The following is a 24776-nucleotide window of genomic DNA, read 5'->3' as shown; positions in this document are numbered from 1 at the left end:
CTATTCCTAGCAGTATATCAAGGTATTCCTAGCAGTAACACTTAAAACAATAGGTACGTATTGCAGCCTCCTATTGCATTGATTGGAAGGATGGATTTGCACTAGACACCCTTGTGCATTCAAGACACAGAGGACCATTTTGGACAGCTCTACTTGAATGTCTCCACACTGAAACATGGGTTCCAGACATCTACATAGTTCTCTAGACCTATACTGATATATAGGACCTGACAGAAATCTTGAATCCTCTTCATGTACATGAATGGCACTATATAAATAAATACATGCAGCTGGAAAATGTTGGAGTTTCCACATAATGCTTTTTCACACAGAGCACTCATAAAAGTGTACTCGTGAGCTCCAAACATTATATTGGAAATGGCTCATCATGGCATGGCTCAAACATGTACATGCTAGGGAAGCCAACCACACATGTTTCCACCCAGATGATTACTGTGCTCCGGGATGCTTTTTATTAACTTTGGCTGATACATTGGCTCGCTGGGCATGTTGCTTGAAGACAGAGGCCTAGCCATGTCATCTATGCTTCAGTGACTTCAAGATTACTATTATATTGTGCTCTTAGCGGAGCTGTCTTTGAAGATGGCTTGGAAAACAGCTAGTCCAGAATGCAGTGGCCTGCCTGTTAGTAAGTATATGTATTTATTTTGCAATATTTACAGTCAGGGCCAGAAATATTGGAACAAGGATAACTGTGTTGGCAGTTGGCCTCTGTACACCACCACATTGAAGTTGAAAGGAAACACACCCAGATGGGAGCAAAGTCAGGACTGTCAGCTGTAATTCAAGGGGTTTGACAAAAGTGGGGCTCTAACCATTGAGGAAGTACAGCCAGTGGCATACACCCCCCCCCCCCATCGTTGGTGGCTCATAAGTAATGGAACAAACCAACATCATTTCAAACTTAAGGATTGCCTTTAATACCTGGATGAAAATCCCAGGCAGTCAATGACTGCCTGAAGTCTGGAACCCATGGACATGACCCAATGCTGAGTTTCCTCCCTCGAGATGCTTTGCCAGGCCTTTCCTGCAGCTGCCTTCAGCTGCTGCTTGTTTGTGGGTCTTTCTGCCTTCAGTCTTGTCTTCAGTAAGTGAAAAGCATGCTCTATTGGGTTGAGAACAGGTGACTGTCTTGACCATTGAAGAACATCCCACTTTGTTGCCTTGAGAAACTTTTGGGTAGCTTTTGCTGTATGTTTTGGGTCATTATCAATCTGCAATATGAAGCGGCGTCCTATCAGTTTGGCAGCATTCGGCTGAATCTGAGCAGAAAGTATAGCCCTCTACACTTCAGAATTCATCCTGCTGCTTTTATCAGCAGTCACGTCATTAATAAACACCAGTGACCCGGTTCCATTGGCAGCCATACATGCCCATGCCATCACACTGCCTCCACCATGTTTGACAGATGATGTGGTATGCTTTGGATCATGAGCTGTTCCTTTCCTTCTCCATACTTTTCTCTTCCCATCATTCTGGTACAAGTTCATCTTGGTTTCATCAGTCCAAAGAATCTTATTCCAGAACTGGGCAGGCTTTTTTAGGTGTTTGCTGGCAAAGGCTAATCTGGCCTTTCGGTTCTTGAGCATTACCAGTGATTTGCACCTTGTTGTGAAGCTTCTGTATTTACATTCATAAAGCCGTCTCTTGACTGTACATGTTGACAATGACATGCCTACCTCTGCAAGAGCGTTCTTGACCTGGATAGGTGTTGTGAAAGGGTTCCTCTTCACCATGAGCAGCATTCTGCGGTCATCCACTTTAGTTGTCTTCCGTGGTCTTCCAGGCCTTTTGCTGTTGCTGAACTTGCCAGTTAATTCCTTCTTTTTCAGGATGTTCCAAACTGTTATATAGGCCACTCCCACTGTTTTGCTATCTCTCTGATGGGTTTATTTTGTTTCCACAGCCTAATGATGGCATCCTTCACTTGCATGGACACCTCTTTGGACCTCATGTTGGGAGTTCCAGTGAACAGCTACCAAATGCAAATGTAACACTCAGAACCACCTCCAGGCCTTTTATCTGCTTGATTGGTCATGGGGTACCCAGGAAACAGGCCACACCTGGCCATGCAGCTGCTTGTCAGCCATTGTTCCATTAGTTATGAGCCACCAACAATGGGTGTGTTTGTATGCCACTGGTTGTACTTCCTGAGTGGTGAGTGCCCCACTTTTGTCAAACCCCTTGAATTACAGCTGAAAGTCCTGACTTTGCTCCCATCTGCGTGTGTTTCCTTTCAACTACATTGTGGTGGTGTACAGAGGCCAACTGCCAAAACAGTTATCGTTGTTCCAATATTTCTGGCCCTGACTGTATATACCGCTAAATATAATACAGTCCCTAAGTGGTTTACATATAAATATTAAAATCACATTTAAAATACAATATTAAAAACAATTCCAATAACAATAAGGAAAAATAAGATGGAGCAATTTTGATGAATTTAATTACAAGCTGGGAGAAGCTTGGATGAACAAGTGCTTTTGCAGGAGGCACTTGGAAGATGCCACATTTTCTGCCTCCTGAACTGCATGGGTGAGGGATTCTGAAGGGTGAGTGCCTCTACTGAGAAGGCCTGCCCTCGAGGTATTGCATGGCGACATTCTGTTAATTTTGAATGACCAGCAAGGAATGACCAGCGCCTCTGACGATCTTAAAAGTTGGATGGGCATATGCAAGGGAAGGCAGTGTGCTAGACGTCCTAGTCCCATGATGTTTAGGGCTTTGTATGACAATAACATAACCTTGGACATGGCTCGGTAGCTAACAGGCAGCTAGTGCAGTTCTTTTAACACAGATCTTATGTGAACATAGCTGGTTATCTCAGTGACCACTCTAGCCGCTGCATTCTGCGCTATCTGCAGCTTCTGAACCAGGCACAGGGGCAGCCCCACATAGAGCACTTTACAGTAGTCTAATTGTGAGGTTACCACTTCCTGGATCACTGTGGCTAGGCTATCCATATCCAGGAACGGGCATAGTTGGTGTACCAACCAAAGTGGATAATGGGGCTTCAGGCCACTGAGGTCACCTGGGCCTCCAGTGACAAAGATGGACCCAGGAGCACCCCCAAACTATGTACTTGCTCCTTCAGAGGGAGTGCAACCCCATCCAGAACAGGCAAATAGCCCAATACCCAGAACTGGGAACTGCCAACCCATAGGGTCTCTGTTTTACCAGAATTCAGCTTCAGTTTATTACCCTTATTCAAGCTGTGTCTGGATCCAGGCACTAGTTCAGAATGTGCATGGCCTCCTGATTCAAATTTCACAGAATAACAGAGCTGGCTATTATCAGCATACTGGTGATATCCTGCCCCAAATCTCCTGACGACCACTCCCAACGACTTCATATAGACATTAAATAATACACTGGGGACAAGATGGTGCCCTGTAGCACTCCACAGTTCTGCTGCCATGGGGCGGAGGCACAGTCACCCAGTGCTGTTCTCTGGAAGCGAGCAGTGTATAGGCTGATATTATGTATTGCCTTTAGAATCATCTGTGGTCCTGATTATCTCAGGGAATACCCCCTCCCAAATTTAGGTCCTGATTATCTCAGGGAATACCCCCTCCCATATGAGCTGTGCCCCAGCATTTGAAATGTTCTGATGAGGCCCTGTTCCATATCCCATCTCAGATTAGTGTCCACCAGGAACAGGGTCTTTTAGGTAGCAGCCTGGAAGCTCTGTAAATCTCTTCTTTAAGAGGTTCATTCAGTTTTCTCCCTACTGTCTTTCTGATGATCTATAAAACCTTTGGTTTTACCTTCTGAAACTCTTTTTGTGTTTTGTTGTAGTGTATTTATAGTTTCTGTTATTGGGCTTTTTAAAATGTTTGTAAACTTCTATGAAGTATTTTAAAATAAATCAAGAAATAATGGGTAATAATGAATAATAATAAAGAATTGTTCTAGATCCTAGAAGAATACTCTTATAGAGCAAAAGACGAAATAGTCCATAATACAATGTGTTGTTTTTGACACATGGTCTTTGTGCCCTGCAATCCTTGGCAATGTTTTGTTCGAGAAAATAGTTAGCATGATGCTGTCTGGTTTGCTTTTGTAAGGTTGTCAGAATCACTGAGTCAGTCTTCTCTCTTTAACAGGACCAGAGGTGTACAGACAGGGCTTCATGTCATATTCCATCTAAGATTTGAGTTTTTTTATTACTCAAATATTAGTTTCTCCTGAACAGGAGCACTATAACCTTGAAGCTAGCTTGTGAGTTTAAAGGCTGTTGCATTAGAATCTCTAATAATAGAATTGAATATAGATTCTTAATCTAATAATTTACTTGAGTCAATTGAAGATTATTATTTTGCTCTGAGAAGACCTTCCTGTGATATTTTAAAATTGATTGTCCTATAGATGTTCAGGTGGGTAAAAAGAGAGGTTGTTTTGATCCTCCTTTAAAAGCCTATTATATGTAAATGAATTTTATTTTGAAGAATATACAGAGAAATATAGTATAACATTTTAAAGTGTACCAGTCCAGACATTTTGTATAGAATTTCTGAAGACAGAAGATAGAATTTCTGTATTACAATGTGAGACTGAATTCATACTAATGTAGTTGTTGGACACAGGCCACCCAAATGGGATAATCTTATGCATGTTTATTGGAAGTACTGTGTTCAGTTGGGTTTACTTCCAGTTAAGCGTGCATAGGATTATGTTGAAAATTAAGTCTCATTGATATAGAAGTGATTTTAAGAATGTACTAAACTTTTCCATTGAAATCAACAGGTCTGGCTTGGATTGGGCCTTTTTTTGTAGCATTAATAAACAATATATTAACTGGAGCTGGTCAGAACTTAAGATCTAGTAGAAATACTACTGAATACAGTTCTCATCTGTGCTTTATTCTAATATGACTGGGATTATTGAATACTAGGCTATTATTACCAGACTGATTCTTTTTCTATAATAGGGAAGTAGTTACTAATAACATCTCCTACTGTCATGTTTAAAATATCTCAGAGTGGTTAGGGAACTAATAGGTGTGGTAATGGGAGATGTAACACTATTTTTAATCAAACCCCTTTCATCCAGTTAAATCTAATGTGAGCCGCTGAAGTCATAGGAATTGATAATCTCTTACTATTAAGAGCTGAAAACAAGATTGTTTGAGATGTGGGCTTGACCTGAATGAAATGCAGGCAATCATCCTACCAGCATTACAGTCATATGTAGCATTATAAATATCACTTTAATACTAGGTTATTCACAAGTAATGTTAAAGCGTTGAGATAACTAGTAAATCTGAATATGTAGTTTTATTTTTAAAGGTGGTAACTTTGAATTTAGAATCCAAAGTAACTCAGTATTGGAAGCTAACAATGCTGAACTGAATTGTACATGTTGAAAACTGCTATTCCAAGATGCCTAGGCTGTCTAGTTTGTCAGCACTGGCGGTACCATAAAATCTAACTACTTCAAATTCCTTCATTTGGTAGATACTTTAGATATTTTGGTGAAATAAGAGAGAGAAAGCACTTGCAATGGACATGAACTGATTCATTTTATATATACACACACGTGTGTGTGCGCACACACACACACAGATACACCCCCCTACCGCCCCCCCCCCCACCCCATGGCTTCTTATTCTTCTTGAAACTGCTAGGTATTTGGCCCTTTAAAAAAACCAATAGAGCTTATATTTATGGCTTATCTATAGAACAGCTCAAAAAATAGTCAGATGTGAATCTAGTGCATGTCTGACCCATTACCTGCTTTGTTGAGACTTTATGCTGATTTTCTGGTTTGCTTGTATAGAAAGTAAAGGCCATTGTGATCCCTGCTGTCCCAGTCTACATGGTGGCTTGATAAGGGGTGGGGGGTGCTAGTAAAAAATACACCTAGCTTTTCCGAAGACAAAAGTTTCTAGTTTAGCCATAAACTGGAAGCTTATGGTGCTTCCAGTTTATTGCTGTGGAGTTGAACCAAGAGCATCAGCAAATTATATTGGGGACATTTCAGTTTATATTTTAAAGAGTATCTGTTGAAAAACAAATACTGCAATTTTTAATTCAGTAAAATAGTGTACGTAATGTACAGTATATGCATGTGTATGCACAGAGAGAGATACTTTAGCTTGAAACCATTTTTTTGCTTTCACATAATTTGAAAACAAGTTTAGTTAATGGCATGAAATTATGAAGGCCGTTAGTGTCTTTGCGTAGTTCAAAAATTAAAACAGCTGAGATATAGAGGTTTAAAATGTAGCTACTCTGCATGCACATTAACAACTTTTCTTTGAGGATTTATATCACCATTGCTTCCTTTTCATACATAGTGTAATACATAGATTTTACAGCATGTTCATTTTTAAATATGTAAAGCTCCAATAGGAGCCATTATGGCTTGTGCTGTAAACTGTCTGTGGATTAATGGTCACTGGACATTTCTATATCATAACTTTCAACTTCCTGTTGCAGTTCAAATATGGAATTTATTTATTTATTTATTTAAAGGAGTGCAATGGTTCCTTTATACAGTGCCATTTCCCATTGGCTTCATGATGTGCTGTCCTTAGTATTGGGTTTACCTTATGAAACTCAACAACACTTCCACAGTAATTTATTATTTTTCCAAAAAAATGCAAATTCTGATCTGAGGATTCCTGGGATGTCCTAGGAATTAGTTACTAGTGGCTATGATGTTGCTTGTGAATAACTGCTGAGCCCTTTTTAGTTGCTTCAAGCACTAACCCTGCACAGTCCTCTATTCTAATTTGGATAGGACACTTTCTGTTCCTTTCTCTCCTAATCCTCACCTCCTGCCTCTGAGATCTTGCTTCTTTTAAAGTGGCACAGATAGTTTTGAGAACGTGTCTGTATAGGACACTGGGAGTGTTATATCCAATATCACGCTAGTGGAAAAATTACAAGAGTTGGTGTTATTCCACTAGCAATTATGCAACTACTAGCAGAAGAACTAGCACAAACAAGTTGTAATCAGTTGTGAAACAACTTGTGGAATGCCTTGAAGAATGCCTTACACAAGCAGAATAAAAAACAAATCCAGGAGGGATCCAGAAAATAACAGGCTGGTTAGCTTAATGTCTGTTCTGGGTAAATTGGTAGAAAGCATTATTAAAGATAATTTTATGACACATATAGAAGTAAAAGTCCTGCCAAAAAGGAGCATCAGCAAGAATAGTTATAGCATGATACTGGAAAATGAAAATAGGATACTTTGTGAATGGATGGTTTCTGAAAATCTGGGAGGTGGCTCTTGCTGAAAAACTAACACAACATAACCGTTTGATCAGAGGAATAATCATGCAGGACTCGTTCTCTGAAATGCGGTTCCCCTTCATTACATACATTAATTCAGGGCCTGCAGACCAGCAGCCACTAAACGTGCAGTCCTATTTTTGGAAGGGTGTAATAACTAGCAAGGCTAATAATTGAAAAGTGATTATTTTGTAGCTGGAATAGAGCTTAAAATGTATACAATACATGTATGTTCAGGGACAATGATCTTAAAATAAGTATAGAATCTGTGATGAAAAATGTAAAACAGCTTTTGTTTGATGATATTTTTGTAATATAATTGTTACCTTGTATTTCTTAAATAAAATACTTTAAAATGAAACACACACACACACTGTGACCAATGCAAATGCAAGTTCTGCCTCACTAACCTTTTAGAGTTATGTGAGACTGTCAACAATCATGTGTAAAGGGGTGATCCAGTAGACATGGTTTATTTGGACTTCCAAAAGGATTTTGACAAAGGCTGTCTTCACACCTGAGGTTTTTTTTAGCAGAATCGTTCTTCTTTAATCACTGGTTTTCGCCAGAGCTTCAGATGACACCACTGCTCTTCTGCTACTATCTCACAACTTTCCTCCCCTCTTCCTGTGTTATCTGAGAATGGGGAAAATCCAGCTTGCAATTTTCTTTGCTTGCAATCCCCCCCGCCGTGTATTTCCCCTTTAGTGCTTTGTCCCGCTTTGTATGGGTGTGTGCTAGGGGGTATTGCTGGGCGATGTTGAATAACATTGTCATGACAACAAATTGGTGGGAAGGGGAGGCAGGTCACTGCCCGGGCTTCCAGTGACCATTTCTTCCTCTTTCCCATTCCACTACAGGCTCCGAGATCCCCTTGAACACAGCAATGCTTACTTCTGAGTAAACACGTTGGCTGTAAGGCTTTCCTTTTGTGAGAATAAGTGCCATTGAAATTTGTGTGGCTTGCTTCTGAGTAGGCATGCATAGGAGTGCACTGTAAGTCTACTTAGAGTAGCAGTAACTTCAGTGCATTTACTTTGAACCTCCCCCTCCCATTGACTCCACTGACTGCTTCTTCTCCCTTTTGCTCACCAGATTGATGGGCTTTTTTCCTGCCAGGGTGGATGGGGGAGTCTCCCTCCTCAGCCACGCAGGAGAAAGGCTTGACAGTTAGGACGTCAATGGGTATTAAAAGTGCCTTTTCTCCTCCCCTGAATAAATTCATCATGTAGAGCTTGGAACTGTCATTTTTAATAGTTTCCTTTTTGGTTGTGGAGTTGTTTTAGATACGGCAGTAATGCTGAGGTGGTTTTCCATAGTACTCCCTCCCACCTAGCCAGCCACTCTCTCTTCTCCTAGCCCACCTTGCAGGGTAGTTGGGAGGCAAGAATAAGGGGAAAGAGCAACAACAGTGTGGGGGCGGGGGAGGCAAGCTGGGTCTAATGAAGAAGGATTCCCCTGTGATGTGGTCGCCGGGGAGGGGGGGTTGCTAGGGATGGCTTGGTGCACTGACTATATACAAGTCAGTTTGTGGATTTCTTACTTTTGTAGTTGGGAACCTGGAAATCGGTATACCCTTCAAACTCAGTAGTGCAAACAATATACTGCATTTAATTCCACACCACACTGACATATTTAGCAGAGAAGGACTAGCAGTGCCAGCAACCTCGGGATAAGACACTGAGAAGACTCTCTCTCCCTCGGAGGAAGGAAGGGATCAGCTCCCATAGCCTGCTATCCAGATCACTAGAACTGCTTCCGACTTCCCTCTTGCTGTAGAGGAGTGGAGGGACGGGGCGGAGCCATCAGTCATGTTACAGGAACCAGTGATCAGGGGAGGGGAGGGAGTATGGAGCCAGCAGCCCCCTTCTGTCCTGATTGTTCCTTGCAGTTTGGCCCAGCCATGAAAAGATATAATGCAGAGGGACGCGCTATGAGAGATGCCTGTATACAGGGCCAGTCTACATCCCAGAACGGATCAGGAATCAAAAGGAATGGAGTAGAATAAAATGCCAGGTGTGAAGATAGCCAAAGTCCCTCATCAAAGACTCCTGAGCAAACGTAGCAGTCATGGCATAAGAAGAGGGGTCCACTTATGGATCAGTAATTGGTTAAAGAACAAAAAGCAGAGAGTAGGAACAAATAGTCTGTTCTCACAGTAGTGGGATGTAAACAGTGGGGCCTGTTTTGGAACAGTACTTTTTAGCTTTTAAAAAAAATGATCTGGAGTTAGGAGTGAGCAGTGAGGGAGCGAAGTTTACTGATGGCACCAAATTATTTAGAGTGGTTAAAACAAAAAGGGATTCTGAAGAACTCCAAAAGGGTATCTCCAAACTGAGTAACAGACATTCCTTGAATTTCGCAGTCCTTCCAAAGTTTATCTCACTTGGGAATTCTGCAATGACATGTGCACAGATAAGAGTTCTTTGAACCAAGGTTCATTTCTACTCTGTTGTTGTTCAGTCGTGTCCACTCCTCGTGACCCCATGGACCATAGCACACCAGGCCTTCCTGTCCTCCGCTGTCTCCCGGAGCATGCTCAAGTTCATATTCATTGCATCAGTGAATCTCTAGCCATCTCATCCTCTGTCGTCCCCTTCTCCTTTTGCCTTCAGTCCTTCCCAGCATCAGGGTCTTTTCCAGGAAGTTCTCTCTTCGCATTAGGTGGCCAAAATATTTGAGCTTCAGCTTCAGTATCTGTCCTTCCATTGAGGAGTCATGGTTGATTTCCTTTAGGATTGACTGATTTGACCTCCTTGCAGTCCAGGGGACTCGTAAGGGTCTTCTCCAGCACCACAGTTTGAAAGCATCAATTCTTCGACGCTCAGTCTTCCTTATAGTCCAGCTCTCACAGCCATATGTTACTACTGGGAAAACCATAGCTTTGATTATACGAAACTTTGTTGGCAAGGTGATATCTCTGCTTCTTACTATGCTGTCTAGGTTTGCCATAGCTTTCCTCCCAAGGAGGAAGCGTCTTTTAATTTCATGGCTACAGTCACCGTCTGTGGTGATCTTGGAGCCCAAGAAAGTAAAATCTGTCACTTCTTCCATTTCTTCCCCTTCTATATGCCAGGAAGTGATGGGGCCAGATGCCATGATTTTAGTTTTTTTAATGTTGAGTTTCAAACCAGCTTTTGCACTCTCCGCTTTCACCCTCAACAAGAGGCTCTTTAGATCCTCTTTGCTTTCTGCCATTAGGGTGGTATCGTCTGCGTATCTGAGGTTGTTGATAATTCTCCTGGCAATCTTAATTCCGATCTGTGATTCATCCAACCCGGTGTTTCTCAGGATGTACTCTGCATATAAGATTGTGCTAAAAAGGTAGAGTGAAGAAGGATGAATTTGCTACCATCATCCTGGCCTTTTATTTATTTAAAGGATAAGTATAGTGCAGTGGCATAGTGGCCAGCGGTTGACTATGCGAATGAGTTATAACTAATCCCCTCTACTAGCCTCCTAGGGTGGTCTTTATCTGCAGGACAGCTGGAGGATCAGACATAGTGAACAAAGAAGCTGCCATATACTGAGTCCAACCATTGGTCATTCTAGTTTAGTATTATCTACAACAGCAGCCTTCAGCCTTTACAGATGTGCAAGCCACTCCAAAAATGCTTTTGGGGACTCTTTTTTTTTTACTAAATATTTGTATGGTCTAGTGCTGCTGTTGCAGTCCACCTTAGGTCAGCCTGTGACCCACTATTTGAAGTGACTGTCATTCTTTTCTAGTATGGAAGGGTTTCAGGCAGTGGTTTTTCCTAGCCTGACCTAGAGATGCCAGGGATTGAACCTGGGACCTTTTGCCTGAAAAGTATGTGAGCTAGGACCCTTGCCCAGTACTTCCTTCATCCCCTACAAAGGAACCTGTTTTTCCATTCTAGATGTAATATATAAGATCATTAAACAACTGAACTGGAGTTTGAGCAATTACTTACATGATCTTTTGTGAGTTTTTCATACATTTACATAGTATGTCATGATCACTGGGAATTGTTTAGAAAGACTGATGATGGTTAGCTGTTGCTTGCGCTTTGTATGTTACTTGACCAAAAAGAGAGTTTTATCAGTTCTTCAAAACAGTGGAGTTCCCTTCCGCCTTGGAATCTGTAGCTTCTCAAAGGGTCTGGTATGTTCGGTCTAGAACATATATATAGCTGTGCACAGTGTATACTCATGCATTTTATCAATCATATTTTACTGCATTTGTTAAAATGCAGTTGTGGCATTTATATTTTATTAGCTGGAGTTTCCAGGAGAAATAATGAGCATGATTTGTAACTGAAATTACTTTAGTAAGTATTTTGTTGGGGTTGTCCTCCCCTCGCCTATTTTGTTTTTAATTCACAGTAATGCCACTTTGTTTAGAATATGAAGGATAAAGAGAGGACCAGAGGCATAAATGCAGACAAGTATCATGGTAATACCTCTGTAATAACTCTGGGAAATACCATACTGATCTGATTGTATATACCAAAACATTGGTTCCCACTCCCTCTAAGTAGTGCAGTGTGTATGCCAGATCAACAAAGGTTTGCAATTTGGCACAAATGTGATGTAGTTAAATCTTTTGTGGTCAGTGACTTAAGGTGTTGAGCTGGGCATGTTGTAGGTGTCGTGGTAAAATAAATATCTCACCTGTGAGCTTTTAACCATAACAAGAACTATTCCAGAAACTATACACTTCCTTTCCTACTAAAAGAACTCTTTATGAAATATATTAATAGTACACCCTGTGTTTTGGGTGATTGCTAAAATATTTTGTTAGAAGGCGCTTTAAATATAATGTGTAACTTACATTGCCCACTATGTCACCATAGCTTTTTGATTTGAGCTAGGTTGACATCTGTGAAACCACATTTATTAATGTACATATGAAAGAGCAAGTGCATCTTCTTTAATAACCCCCTAACAAATTGAATGAGGGTGGGTTTTTTTTGGTTTTATTCCTAGGCTATTTTTTAAAAACCTTGCAATTTCTCCCTAGCTTATTGCTTTTGTAGCTCTTGCAATTTGTGGAAGATGAAACCTCTTGCTGTTTAATATTAGTTGCCCTTTGTAGGTTTTAGTGAAAGATAGAAATGTATGTATTTTGAATGTAACCTTTCATAAAACTTCAGGTCTTTTTTTATTAAATGGTCAAATTTGCTCTGGAAGATTTAAATATGAAATTATGGATACTATGAAAGACAAGTTTATAATTTGTACAATTACCCCAAAGTTCTGCAACTATGATTGATGGTTGGTTGGCTGAGTTTTTTGGGGCTGTTCCCCCCTGCATTTGGGAGCTCATTACATCAGGTTTATTTCAGTAGAGAAGCAATAGTATGTAGAAGAGCAAATACTGAGGACCATAATAGGATGTGGATAAGGAAAAATTAACTAGGGCTGTGCTGAACATCTCACTGCCCCTCCCATGACTGCATGAATGACTTAGCCTCAATCTATTTTTTTATTACTTTCTGTCCACACTGTAACCCAGTGAATGGCCTAGGCGCATGTGACATTGCAGCATTGCTGAAGTTAAGTAGGCATGAGACTTGATCAGAGCTAAATTGGAGATACCTGGGAGACCCATAAATAAATACTCCCCACCCCACCCCCCACAACCACCCTGAAGTACTCTGTTACCACTTATTCATAAAATCTCTAACCATGAGGGCTAGAACTGCAACCTCTTTACAAACTGAATGTGAGAGTCTTGAAGTTTGTAGTAGGCTTTCATCTGCAGCAGGCCATATCAGCTCAAAAGCAGCAATACCTATTGGGGTCATTTCTCCCTCAGTGACCCTTGAATCAGTCTCCCCCCACACACACACTCCAGAGACCGTATGTATATATATGAGTGTGTGCTTGAGTGTGTACTCATGCATGTGTATGTGCGGCCGCCAGGCCCACTGCTGAAGACTAATGCAGCCTTTGAGGCCAAAATGGTAATTCACCCTTGATAGAAACTAACTAGAGGTCCCCAGGTTCAGATATCATGGGGAATTCTGGTTATTTTAAATGTGGAAACAAGTGCTTCTCATCTCTTCCTCTGGTAGGTGAAGGCTGTGGGGATGGACATGTAAGCTTGAAGCTCATGCAGGCTGGTGCATGTAATAAATAAAACATGCATAGTTCATTGTTACATCTGAACCAGTCTGTTGTGATGAATGTGTTACTGGGACATTGTGATGATTGTGTTTCTGCGACAACACATTTAACAGAGCCATAATGTTTACAGATCACAATTTGTTTTTGACTGTAGACAAAAAAGCCTTGTGAAACTCCAGTTTTGTCCAGTTTGAAAATATTTGGGCTCTTGCTTCTAGCTTTACTGCCCTTTTACTATGGCAGTATATTCACTCTACTTAAAACTATTCCTGGTGGTAGACAGCAGTTTAAGGGCTGTGCTTAACAGGTTATCATCCCCAGAGGGCTGTGCATTCGTTGCCCTGTGGGGGTGATGACCTGTGCCAGGAAAAAGACAGTGACCCTATTAATTCTCCTGGACTTTTGATATTTTCCAGTGGGTTTTGATATCTTCAGTCATGGTATCCTTCTGAAGAGGTTATCAGAATAGGGAGCGGGTGGGATGGAATTACAGTGATTATTTGAACAAAAACTTCCAGAATGTGATGCTAGGGGATTTCTGCACAAAACACTTTGCATTTATGCTTTGGGAGTCCCACAGTGTTCCATCTTGTCACCCGTGCTGCTTAATATCTACATGAAACTACTACTGAGATCATTCAGAAGTTTGCAGTGTAGTGTCATCAGTAGTACCATCAGTATGCTGATGAAACATAACTCTGTTCCTCTTTTTTTATCAGACCCAGGTAAGCTGGTGGAAGTGCTTGATCAGTGCTTGGCCACAGTAGTATACTGGATGAGGGCAATAAACTGAGACGCCATCCAAATAAGGCATAAGTACTGTTGGTGGGCGGTTCATCTATCCAGGGTAGTGGTTTCAACCACTTCTGGATGGTGTTACACTCCCCCTAAAGTAGCAGGTTCATAGTGTGGGGGTGATTGTAGATCGATCTTTGTCACTTGAAGTACAAGCGTGCTTGGTGGCACAGAGCTCTTTTTACCAGCTTAGGCTGGTATACCAACTACGTTCATACCTGAATGATACTACCTGGTATCATTTATCTATGCTGAAGTAACCTCCTGTCTAGATTACTGTAATACGTTATACATGGGACTGCCTTTGAGGACAGCCTGGAAACTCCAGTTAGTACAGAATGTGGTAGCAAGAGTACTAACTGGAACTAGCTGTTATGATCCTATTATGCCAGTGTTGTGTCATTTCCACTGGCTTCCAGTTCATTTTTGGGCTCAATTCAAAGTGCTGGTGTTACCGTTGGGGCCACAGTATCTGAAAGTCTGAGCCTTCACCTATGTTCTTGCCCATGCTCTGAAATCATTATCTGAGGCCCTGCTCCTAGTGGCCCCTCATATTGAGATACACTGGGTAGCTACCCTCGGCTTTTTCTGTGGTGGCCCCCAAGTTGTGGAAAGCCCTCCCTAGAGAGGTTCACCTGGCACCAACTTGGCTGATTCTTCGACACCAGGCAGATATATTTTTTTATTTTTCCAGGCATTAAAAACAACATGAATGTATTTTTAAGCTTCCTTCTTGTTTTACTCTTCAGTATAACCTGTGTTTTAAAATTGCCCTTCCACATGCTGGTATTTATGTATCTTCTACTTTTAAAATGTTGTTGTTACTGGCACTGCTGCTTTTAATTTTTTTATTTTAAACTTTTGTTGTTGGTTTTATTGGGTCAGTTTTTGTTATGTATATTGCCCTGAGAGCTTTGGCTATAGGGCGACCCATAAATGAAGTAAATAAATAAAATGTTCCTTGCTGCCTTATTTATATTTTACATATGTGTGATAGAAATTTGAGAAACACATCCATTCTAGGCCACCCTCTAAAGGAAGATCTTGCACAACTATCATTGGAAAATTGCAGAAATTATCTGTTTCAGATGTCACATTTAACATTCATGCCTTAGAACTTAAGCTTATTCTCATGCACATTTGCTTAAAATACCCTGAAAAATGATAATAATAATATAGCTGTCATTTTATGCTGTCGACATAGTCTCTAATAATACTGATGATACTGAAAGAACACTTTGAAGGTATATTAGAAAAGGGAAATTTTACCTAAATGCCTTGGGACCGGGATACCTGAAAGACTGCCTCCTCCCGTATGAACTTGCCCATAATTTATTATCATGTTCTGAGGCTCTGCTTTTTATCTTGCCACCAAAAGAGGCATGGCTGGTAGGAACATGAAGCAGGGCCTTTCCTGTGCAACACCCCAGTTGTGGAATTCCTTCCTGAAATAATTTAGACTAAACCCCATCATGGATGGTTTTTAGGCAGGCAGTGAAACAGTTTTATTTGATCTGGTTTTCAGTGTTTATTAATTGTGGTATTTAATCTTCAACTTCTTTAACTTGCCTTTAAATCTGTTTTAATGTTTTAATTTGTTTTGGTTGTTTCTGAATGTTACTGTCAACTGCTTTGGGGTTGCTTGTTAGAAGTGTAAGGCAGGCTAGAAATGTTTTTATACATAAAATTGCTTTTTTACAGATTTATCATAGACTAAAATTAGTGTTATGTGTATACTGTACACCTATGGGTTTGCTAAATGTATTTGGCTTTTGAAAATATGAATATCAGCTATCTTTTTAAAGGGAAAAAGTTATACCGTTATAGAGAAAGGCTTAGAAAATCTCAGAAGCAGAGAGAAATCAATCAAGTACATCTAGTGGTTCAGAAAATGAGGTGTCAGTGGCTGGCAGCTAGTTAAGTGTCCCTTGTCTACTCTTCCCTGGTCCTTCCATTCATAAATCTCACATATACCTAATCTTTATATTTTGCTCATTTTCCATTTCCACTCCCACCCCAGCTCTTGCAAAAATATTTTCAGGCTTTCTCCAAATCTGCATGTTTGAAGCAGAATAAACTAGGCAAAGTACATTGGTTTCATTTGCATAATTTCTTGTGCAAGATTTCATTTATTATTTGTTTTTATTTATTCAATTTCTGAGTTGCATTTTCCACTTACTGGGAGTGCCCAAAGCAGGGGCGTTGCTAGGTTCTTAAAAGATCCAGGGCACAGGCCCATAACACACATTTTTACACACACACACACACACACACACACACACAATATATCCAAGTCTAAGCACACATCTAATATATATATATGTGTGTGTGTGTGTGTGTGTGTATGTGTGTGTATCGTGTGCATGCAGTGTGCTTGTGTGTGCATATAGATTACATTCATACGGAAGTGTGCACTGACCCCCCCACACCACTTCAACTTAGACCCCAATTCAGCATTTTGGAAAATTTCCTGTGTCTGCTCTGGCCAATTTGTAGTTGGACCACTTCAGCTCAGCACCAAACCTGAGTCAATGTTTAGAAAAATGAGTCTTCATGCTTCCTGTTGATTACCATGGGGAATTAGAAAAAAAACCTGTAACTTTTTTCTCTTGGTCAGAACTGGATGATAATTTCAGGCGTAGTAGGCTCCTAGAAGGGGATTACACCTGCCCAATGTCAGAAAAATAGGTGCAGGGTTTATATTTTGATTTTCTTTTAAAGGGAACTGCCAAAAACATTTTAATTCCTTGGAAGAATTGGATAAAAATTTCAGGATTCATCACCCCATCAGAGGAGATCATATCTGCCAAATTTCAGAATGATAGCCACAAGGGTTTTTGTGCAAGGGTGGCCTTGACATTTTGAGGTCTCCAAAATAGGACATACTTATCTCCCTATTTTCCTTGTGGACCATTGTTCTGAAAATTACAGACAGCCTAGAGTTGTCCCTAATTAAGAAACCAGCAAAGCTTCAGAAAGATGGGTGCAGCAGTTCATGTGGAAGGGGAGTTCTCCAATCTGGGGGAGGGAGTGATTTGCTTTCCCTTCCATTCAACCCTTCCTCAATAGTTTTTGGGTAAATTTGTATGAAAATGCTCAGATCATTAGAGGTGTCCTCCAGGCAAGAAATCTGCAAAGTTTCTGAAGGATATACATGCATGCAAATTTAGAATGACTAGAATTTATTTACATTTCACCAATGTTAGCAGCAGTGGAACATGGGTGGGAAGGTGCCATTGCATTCACATCCTGCTTGTGGGTTTCCTGTGGGAATCTGGTTGGCCAATGTGCAAACAGAATGATGAACTAGATGGACCTTGGTCTGATGCAGCACGGCTCTTCTTATGTTCTTAAATATAGAGTGCCTCTGAGTATGTTCAGAATGTTTTTCTTTCACCACTGGGCACTTACATTCTCCCCTTACCAATTCTATTCCCCTCCATGCAACCATCCCTCCTCATCCTACCATCCTCCAGCAACTCTTCATAAAAACAGATGTCTTGTTTTGTGCAGGTCTCCTCTACCTCCTCCTTGTTATGCACACGCTGTCACTGTATCTTCCTCCCTATAACTTCATTTGTGCCAAAACTTCACCAGGATTCAGCCAATGAGTCTGTTTTCAAGACTAGGGCTAAGTTATGGAGAAACTCTGAGAATGCACTAAGTGCTTTTCCCTCACCACTGAAGCTAGAGTTCATGCAAAAAACCAACAAACAAACCCACAAATGACAAAAAATGCATAGGACTGAGCTGAAAGGGTAGTCAGTTCATTAGATGGAATTGGGTAGACACTGTATTAAGCCTGCAGTACCATGTTCACAACTCAGGACTTATTTCTGAGTAAACATGCAGAACATCAAGGTGCGAACCTGCCTGCAAAAGTAACTTGAAATCCTGAAATCCTATACACGCTTTCCTGAGGGTATGCCTCATTAAACATATTGGGGCTTCTGAGTAGGCATACATAGGATTGTATAAATGAGCAGTATTTATCTCCCCTCCACTTAAAAAACAAACCAAAACCTCCTATTTTTATTAAAGCTTTCTGTTCACAGGAACATATGAAGATGTCTTATACTGAGTCAGACCTGTCTAGCACAGAATTGTTGACACTGACTGGCAGCAGCGGCTGTCCAAAGTTTCAGGCAGGATTGTTTCCTAGCCCTACCTGGAGGTGCTGGGGATTGAACCTGGGACCTTTTGCATACCAAGCATGAGGTCTAGCACTGAGCTGCAGCTGAGGGAGAAAGAGGTTTGTGGAGGCTGATTGGATCCCTTGCTGTACTGAAGTTACAGTACAGAACATCTGCAGAAGCTAGAGGTTCCAGTTTGGGGCAGTAAAATCAGATGCTGTGTGAAATACCAGTATTTCACATGGAGCTTTGTCTTCCCTTCCTTTCTCCTCTTCAAAAATTTCATTGCAGGCAAGCTCCCAACAGTGGGCATGTAAGAGCAGAAAAGTAGGGGGAGAGGTTTTTTTGTACCTCAAAAAACCCACACCAGAGATTAGACATAGTGACCTCCTAATGGTTACCATAAACACCTTCTGATTAGGATCCCTAATCCCTTGTGTGGCTTGACAGTTTTTACTTTTTGTTTTAGTCTTTGAGAAAAGGAAATGTTACACATGGCTGGTGCAAAAGCCACTGGACCAAACTGTCTGAATTGGGCACATTCAATCAGCTCCATGGGAGCTACCAAGTCTACAAGTTTCATGTATTTATCATACAAACTAAAAAAGTTAATAGTAGTTTCTGTTTTCCAATGCAGGACACTGGGAAAACGTGTAAAAAAAAAAAAAAGGCAATTAGGACTGCTCAAAAGAGCTGGGGCACAGCCCAAAAGATCCGGGGCCCGTGCCCAGTTGGGCCTGTCTTAACGACAGCCATGGTTCAAAGTGACATACAATATGTAATAGTCATGCTATAGTATTTGTTTTTATTTTGTCTTGTCTCAAGAGTATTTGGCTAAAATATTAGTCTGTAATAAGTCTTCATCAACATTTCTTGTCTTCTGAATACTATTTGAGGTGAGGGTAGTGACGATGTTGAATAGAGAGTTCCTCATCGGAAGTGGGTACTGTTTCAGAGGTGTTGGAACTAAAGGTAGGAATGTTTTCACTGAACAGAATACTGTTGTTTGTCTGATGTTCACTGAGGAGCTGGTCTGTGTTTGGGTATCAAGGTTCTTAGCAACATGCATCCTGCGGAGGAAAACAACTATGATGTAATGTAAAACAGTGAATTTTTCAAGCCACACAGTGATGCACTCCTGAGAATGGAATCAAGCCATTAGTACATCACGGAGAATTACTGGTTCCAAAGAGACACCCTTGAGAGAGGAAGTAGTGTAATGAGAAAGTGGCAATGTTGTTCCAATATTTGCTGTTTCCTTTGAAATGGCTAAAATACCTGAAATGATTTATACCTAATTGAGCTTTGCATTCCATCTGATAGGGTAAATGTTCTCAGGCCATTTATCATCAGTGGCTTTTCAAGATCTCCTAGGAGTACATGGTGTATATTTACCTTAACTTGGCTAGGTCAAGGGAAATTTTTAAAAAAGCAAGAATAATACATGATACTGTGAGACTGTAGCAAAACTAGAAATGAAGTGGCTGACAGGATTTACATATTTTTTTAGCCCACCGCCTTTGCAGTTTATTTTATTTATATATATATATATATCAGTTAGTTAAAATATGTGGTTTTCAAACATCATCATTATAATCATCTTCTTGGAAAAATTCAAGACTAATTAGTGTGGTTAATATTGCTCCTGAGAATTGGTGTAAATTGGGGTTGGGAAGAAGATTTCTATCTACATCAGCCTTGTTTGAGATCCCAAGAACCACGCCTCCAGTCCTAGATGCCCTAGAGGAACTTGCAGTTGTGCTTCTTGAACAACAGCCTTGTACAGCACATAGCAAACTGCTTTTCCAACTGAGGAGATGTTCCAAAGCAGTTTGTGATAAAGTATAGGGCTGGGGTGCAGCCAGTCTGCTGATCTTTCAAGGGGAATTAAGGGAAATGATCCAGTGGGTCTTTGGATGCCTAATGTATGTTTTTGGATCCCAATGCTGCCCCATTGTCAGGTTGCGGTGCATAGTAGTGGTTTTGTGTTCCACTCTCCCAAGAGAGGCTTGCCTGATGAAGGCTCTTTTATTCCCCCATACCTTTTAGTTCTTCAGTTTTAAAAAGTGTTTGCGCTTTTTAGATCTTAGTGCCGCTTGGTTTTATGCAATGTTTTATGTTTTTAGCTATCTTCTGTGAACCTCCCAGAAAGCTTTGTCCATCAGCTGGTATAGAAATGCAGTAAGTAAATACTTTCGCTCATAGACCTTTACATTTGGATTCCTCAGTACCAAGCCCTAAATGTGTTATTTCTTTAAGCTTTCCCACATTGTCATGTATCACTGAAGGTTTATTTATTTGCTACATTTATATCCTGCATTTTCTCCAAGGTCCTCAAGGTGGCACATATTGTTCTTCCCCCTCAACCCCATTTTATCCTCACAACAACCCTGTGAGGAAGGTTAGGCTGGGAGAGACCAACTCACCTTACGTCGCTTAGTGAGCCTTGCCACACAGTGGGTAACTGAACCTGTCTCCCCAGATCTAGTCTGACATATTGGGTGCATTTGCACATAACACTAAGCCATGGTTTATGTTATGTAGGGAAAGTGGGCTTACAGTAAGAAAACAGAAAGGAAGTTAACCTGTAATATATAAAGATAAACCAGATCTTATTTGTGTGGATCTTGTAAACCCTCTTTGCTTCTCTTGAGTTCCATGTCAATGAGATTAAAGTCTGATCTAGTTACCGAAAAGAATCAAGCTGATGCAGCATATTCCGATCATGCACAAGGCAGCGGAGTATGTCCTTTTAGGAAAAGGAAAGGATATGTTTGAATTTTAAAAATGAGGAATAGTATGTAGAGTATTCAAAAAGCCATGTTAAATTGTGGCTAGTGAACGACTGCTTCTTTGCCTCTAATACATACTTTAATGATCCAGAAATAGTCAGGAATCTTGCTTTCTTCTCATCTTAAAGATGCCACCCCAAGCAGCACAGTTCTCCCTAAGCATCAGCTGGGACTTCGATTTAGTGCTGATTGAAGGGCTTCTTCCCAGTTACATCAGACTTGATAATTACATTTGGCAGAAACTTTAATGCTTTTCTATTTTTGTTTTGTTATTTTTCTTATAACTGGAGCAACATTTTTCTTTGCACCTTGTTCTCGGCACACGTTAATGTTTTTCCACCTAGGGGTTTCATGCGGTTCTAGTTGCAAGGTGCACCAGTTCTATATCTTTTCTCTTTCCTTTTCATAGGGGTGATTAAAATAATTCTGGTTATAATTATAAAATGGTGGAAATGATTGCTCAGGAGGAAGATACTTAGTTTTCTATCATAGCAAAGATTGGGAACGGACTTAAGTTCCAATTTTGTACGTACGTTGTTTGTATCTGATTGTATAAACCTATGAGTCCTGTTGATCCTTGAAAATATTATATGAGGTGGCCTTCAGTATCTTTCCTAGTAATATTTCATTGTGTGTGAGCCATGATGAGTGTGTGTATGCAGGCTATATATATGGTCTGCATATTGAGCTGGCCAGTTAACAAATGAAGAAGGACCATCTATGGAGTAGCTTGTATCCATTTTATCCTAGAAACAATGTTGTTTTGCTGCTAAGTGAAAAAAATGGTGAGGAATGTGTATGTGTTTTGATTATGATCCTTATGTAGTCCATACATTAACGAATAGCATAGGGTATGATAGGGTAAAACAGGTACTGTACTCACATATGAACATATGAACCAAAGTCAGCCATGTTCTTTTTTAAAATAAGGAACAAATTGGCAAAATGTCCTTTAAGTATAGATAAACCCATTGTTTATCACCGCAAAACAGCAACTCATTTTGAGCAGTTGTGACAGACTATTCTGCTTTCTCTTGTTTATTTTGGGATATTTTATTTGTTTGTTTGTTTTGTTTTCTACCTTGGTATGGTATGTCAGCTGCCCTGTGGCTGGGAGTGTGAACAGCCTACTTAAAGTGTACAATATTGTTCTGTTCCATCCAGTTTGGTCTAATAATGTATTTTGCATCTCCTCTAGGGGATGATAATGTCACTTAGTGATGCCCTCAGTCTTCTGTAGCTTTAAGTGTAGATGTCCTAGGGGTGGACAGCTCAAACAGGGTTTCCTTAGGCTGCCCCGGTCATGTTTCTTTAAGTCATCTTTCTGTATTGCCTTTAGTATGAAATATTATTTTGGTTAAACTGTGCTTGCAACATCTTTTAGTTTTATGTACTGTCAGTCAGAGGGCAAAGTCTGTTTGAAAGCAAATGAGCTATATTATATACATACAGACCCAACTTAAAAATAAATGTATATTTTTAAAGGCCAGTATGTGCTATTGGGAAACATTTAGGCAACTTTAAAGCCTAAGCATTTTCAAGCACATGCGTGTATGACTGAATTGTTAATTGTACCCTAAATTTTAATAGAATGTGACTTTGATTAATAGATACTCTCCTTTTCCATGCTTGCAATTTTAATTAGTCTTTTTTAAGTTAAACTTATTAATGAAACAAAAAGATTGAATCCCTTTAAAATTGAACTCACTGGCTGAGCTCTTGTAATATGGTTCCGCTTTTATCATGATCCTATATGACACATTTTAAAATGAAATAATTATAAAGTAGGCTTTATTAATAATATGAGTTTTTAATGTTTTTTTTCTCCCCGAGAATCTTGGACAACTTGGAAAATGTATAGGAGAATGAGCACTCTGCTAATTGAAGCTTTTTATGGAGGGTCACACAAGCAGCTTGTAGATCTCCTACGGGAGGAAATAGAAGATTGTGTCCTCTTTACTCTCCCTGCAAGAAAATGGCATTGGAGAGCAAGGACTGCAGCTCTCTACTTCATGGAAAATGTACCAGCCAGTGATGATTATAGGTAAGAAGAGCTATTGATGTTTATGTCTAAAATGTGAGTTTGCAGATTTACACACTTGCAATTGCGTACCTTCATATAGATCTGCAGTCAGCTAGCTCAGAGACAGAACACATGCTTTGCATCTATGTGGGTGTTTCTGGTTTCAGTCCTAAGCATTTCCAATGAAGCAGTATTCCATAGCAAGGTTGGGTAAGGGCCAAAGCTCACACTACTTTAAAGACATAGCTAAAGCTACGTCTTTTTTTTTTTTGGTCTTTTTTACTCTAGAGCAGGGTAGGCAACCTTTTTGAGCCAAGGGCACACTTAGCAATTTGAGAAACTGTCTTCAGCACCACCACGAAATGACTGCCATGGGAGGCTTGGAAAAGACAAGTAATCTACCAAAAAGACTGAATACAAGGCAGAGGTGAGTTCTGAGCCCCAACACACTAAACAGCACCTTTTAACCCACAGTTTTCAGCACCAATAGAAGTCTGTTTCATAGCCAGAAAGAAAATGTTACTTTAAAAAATAAGTGGGAGGGGCAGGGCACCTTGTCTGGCATCAAGAAAAGTGTCTGGGGCACATTGGTACCTGCAGGCACCATGTTGTCTATCCCTCCTCTAGAATAAGCTCAGGGCCTCAGTTTGGATTGGAACCCAAGTGTTGGAATGTAAGGCAGCTTTAACCCTTATCTCCTATTGTTATCCTGATCTGGATTGGGACCCCTGTGCCTGCAATATATATTGCCAAATAGTGATCCATTAAAAGATTGAAACAGCAGCATAAAATTACAGAATGCAGCACTAAAATTATTTTTAAAATAGTTTTTTTGAGCAAGACAGCAATTCACAACCCAAATGCCTTCACAAAAAACAGGGCTTCTACCATCTTGTGGAAGACCATTAGAGAGGAGGTGAGACAGGTTTCCCTCAGAAGGAAGTTCCAGAGCCTAGGTCAGCCTCTGAAAATGCCCTCTTCCTACTCCCAAGGAAGCGTATTTCTGGAGATGTTGGGAGTTGGGACACACAGGATAGGCCTCCAGTAGGCAGGCAGTAGGCAGGCAGTAAGTAGTCAGGCAGCCTCATACAGTCTTTCAGATATCCAGGTCCCAAACCATTCAGGACTTTAAAGGTCATCACTAGCTTTTGAATTGTACTTGGTCACAAATAGGAAACCAGTGCAACTGTTTCAAGAAGGGGGTTACATGCTCCCTGTATGCAGCCCCTGTTAACACCCTGGCTGACACATTCTGGACCAATGACAGTTTCCCAGCACTCTTCAAATGCGGCCCTCTGGAGAGCTCATTGTAGTAATCCAGACATGATGTAACTAAGGTATTTGTCACCATGGCCAGATCTGCCTTCTCCAAGAATGGGCATAATTGATGCACCAGTTTCAACTGGGCAAATATACTTTTAGTCGCAGCCAAGACCTGGACATCGAGGGTCAAGGTCGGGTCCAAAAGAACCCAGACATGACAAACTTGAGTTTCCAAGGGGAGTGCTACCCCATCCAGCACTGGTTAACCCTGATTCCTGAGTGAGCTCTACTGATCATGAGCACTTCTGTCTTGTCTGATCAAGCTTCAGTTTGTTAGACTGCATCCAGTCAATTGATGCCTCCAGGCTACAGTTTAGGACCTTCACAGCTTCCTTGAAATGAACTGGAAGGAAGA

General features: G+C 40.6%; 1 protein-coding gene across 27 annotated transcripts in view; it reads left to right on the top strand.

The window, feature by feature from the left end:
- Positions 1–24776, top strand: part of QTMAN (queuosine-tRNA mannosyltransferase) — a 294835-nt gene that overhangs the window by 60530 nt on the left and 209529 nt on the right. For 16 of the 27 annotated variants that reach the window (XM_084809932.1, XM_084809886.1, XM_084809792.1 and 13 more), the window contains one exon: positions 22909–23119. In XM_084809932.1, the coding sequence (XP_084666058.1) occupies positions 22929–23119 (191 nt within the window). In that variant the 5' untranslated portion in view covers positions 22909–22928. Of the gene's footprint in view, positions 1–1927; positions 23120–24776 lie in introns of all 27 variants that reach the window. The other 11 variants (XM_084809878.1, XM_084809812.1, XM_084809833.1 and 8 more) reach the window with 3 other exon arrangements.

The sequence above is a fragment of the Heloderma suspectum genome, chromosome 1, assembly GCF_057233095.1.
Source record: "Heloderma suspectum isolate Gila_16-S chromosome 1, 16-S_ref, whole genome shotgun sequence".
NCBI classification, from domain to species: Eukaryota; Metazoa; Chordata; class Lepidosauria; order Squamata; family Helodermatidae; genus Heloderma; species Heloderma suspectum.
The sequence above is the reverse complement of the archived record's forward strand: the minus strand, read 5'-3'. Positions and strand labels throughout refer to the sequence as shown.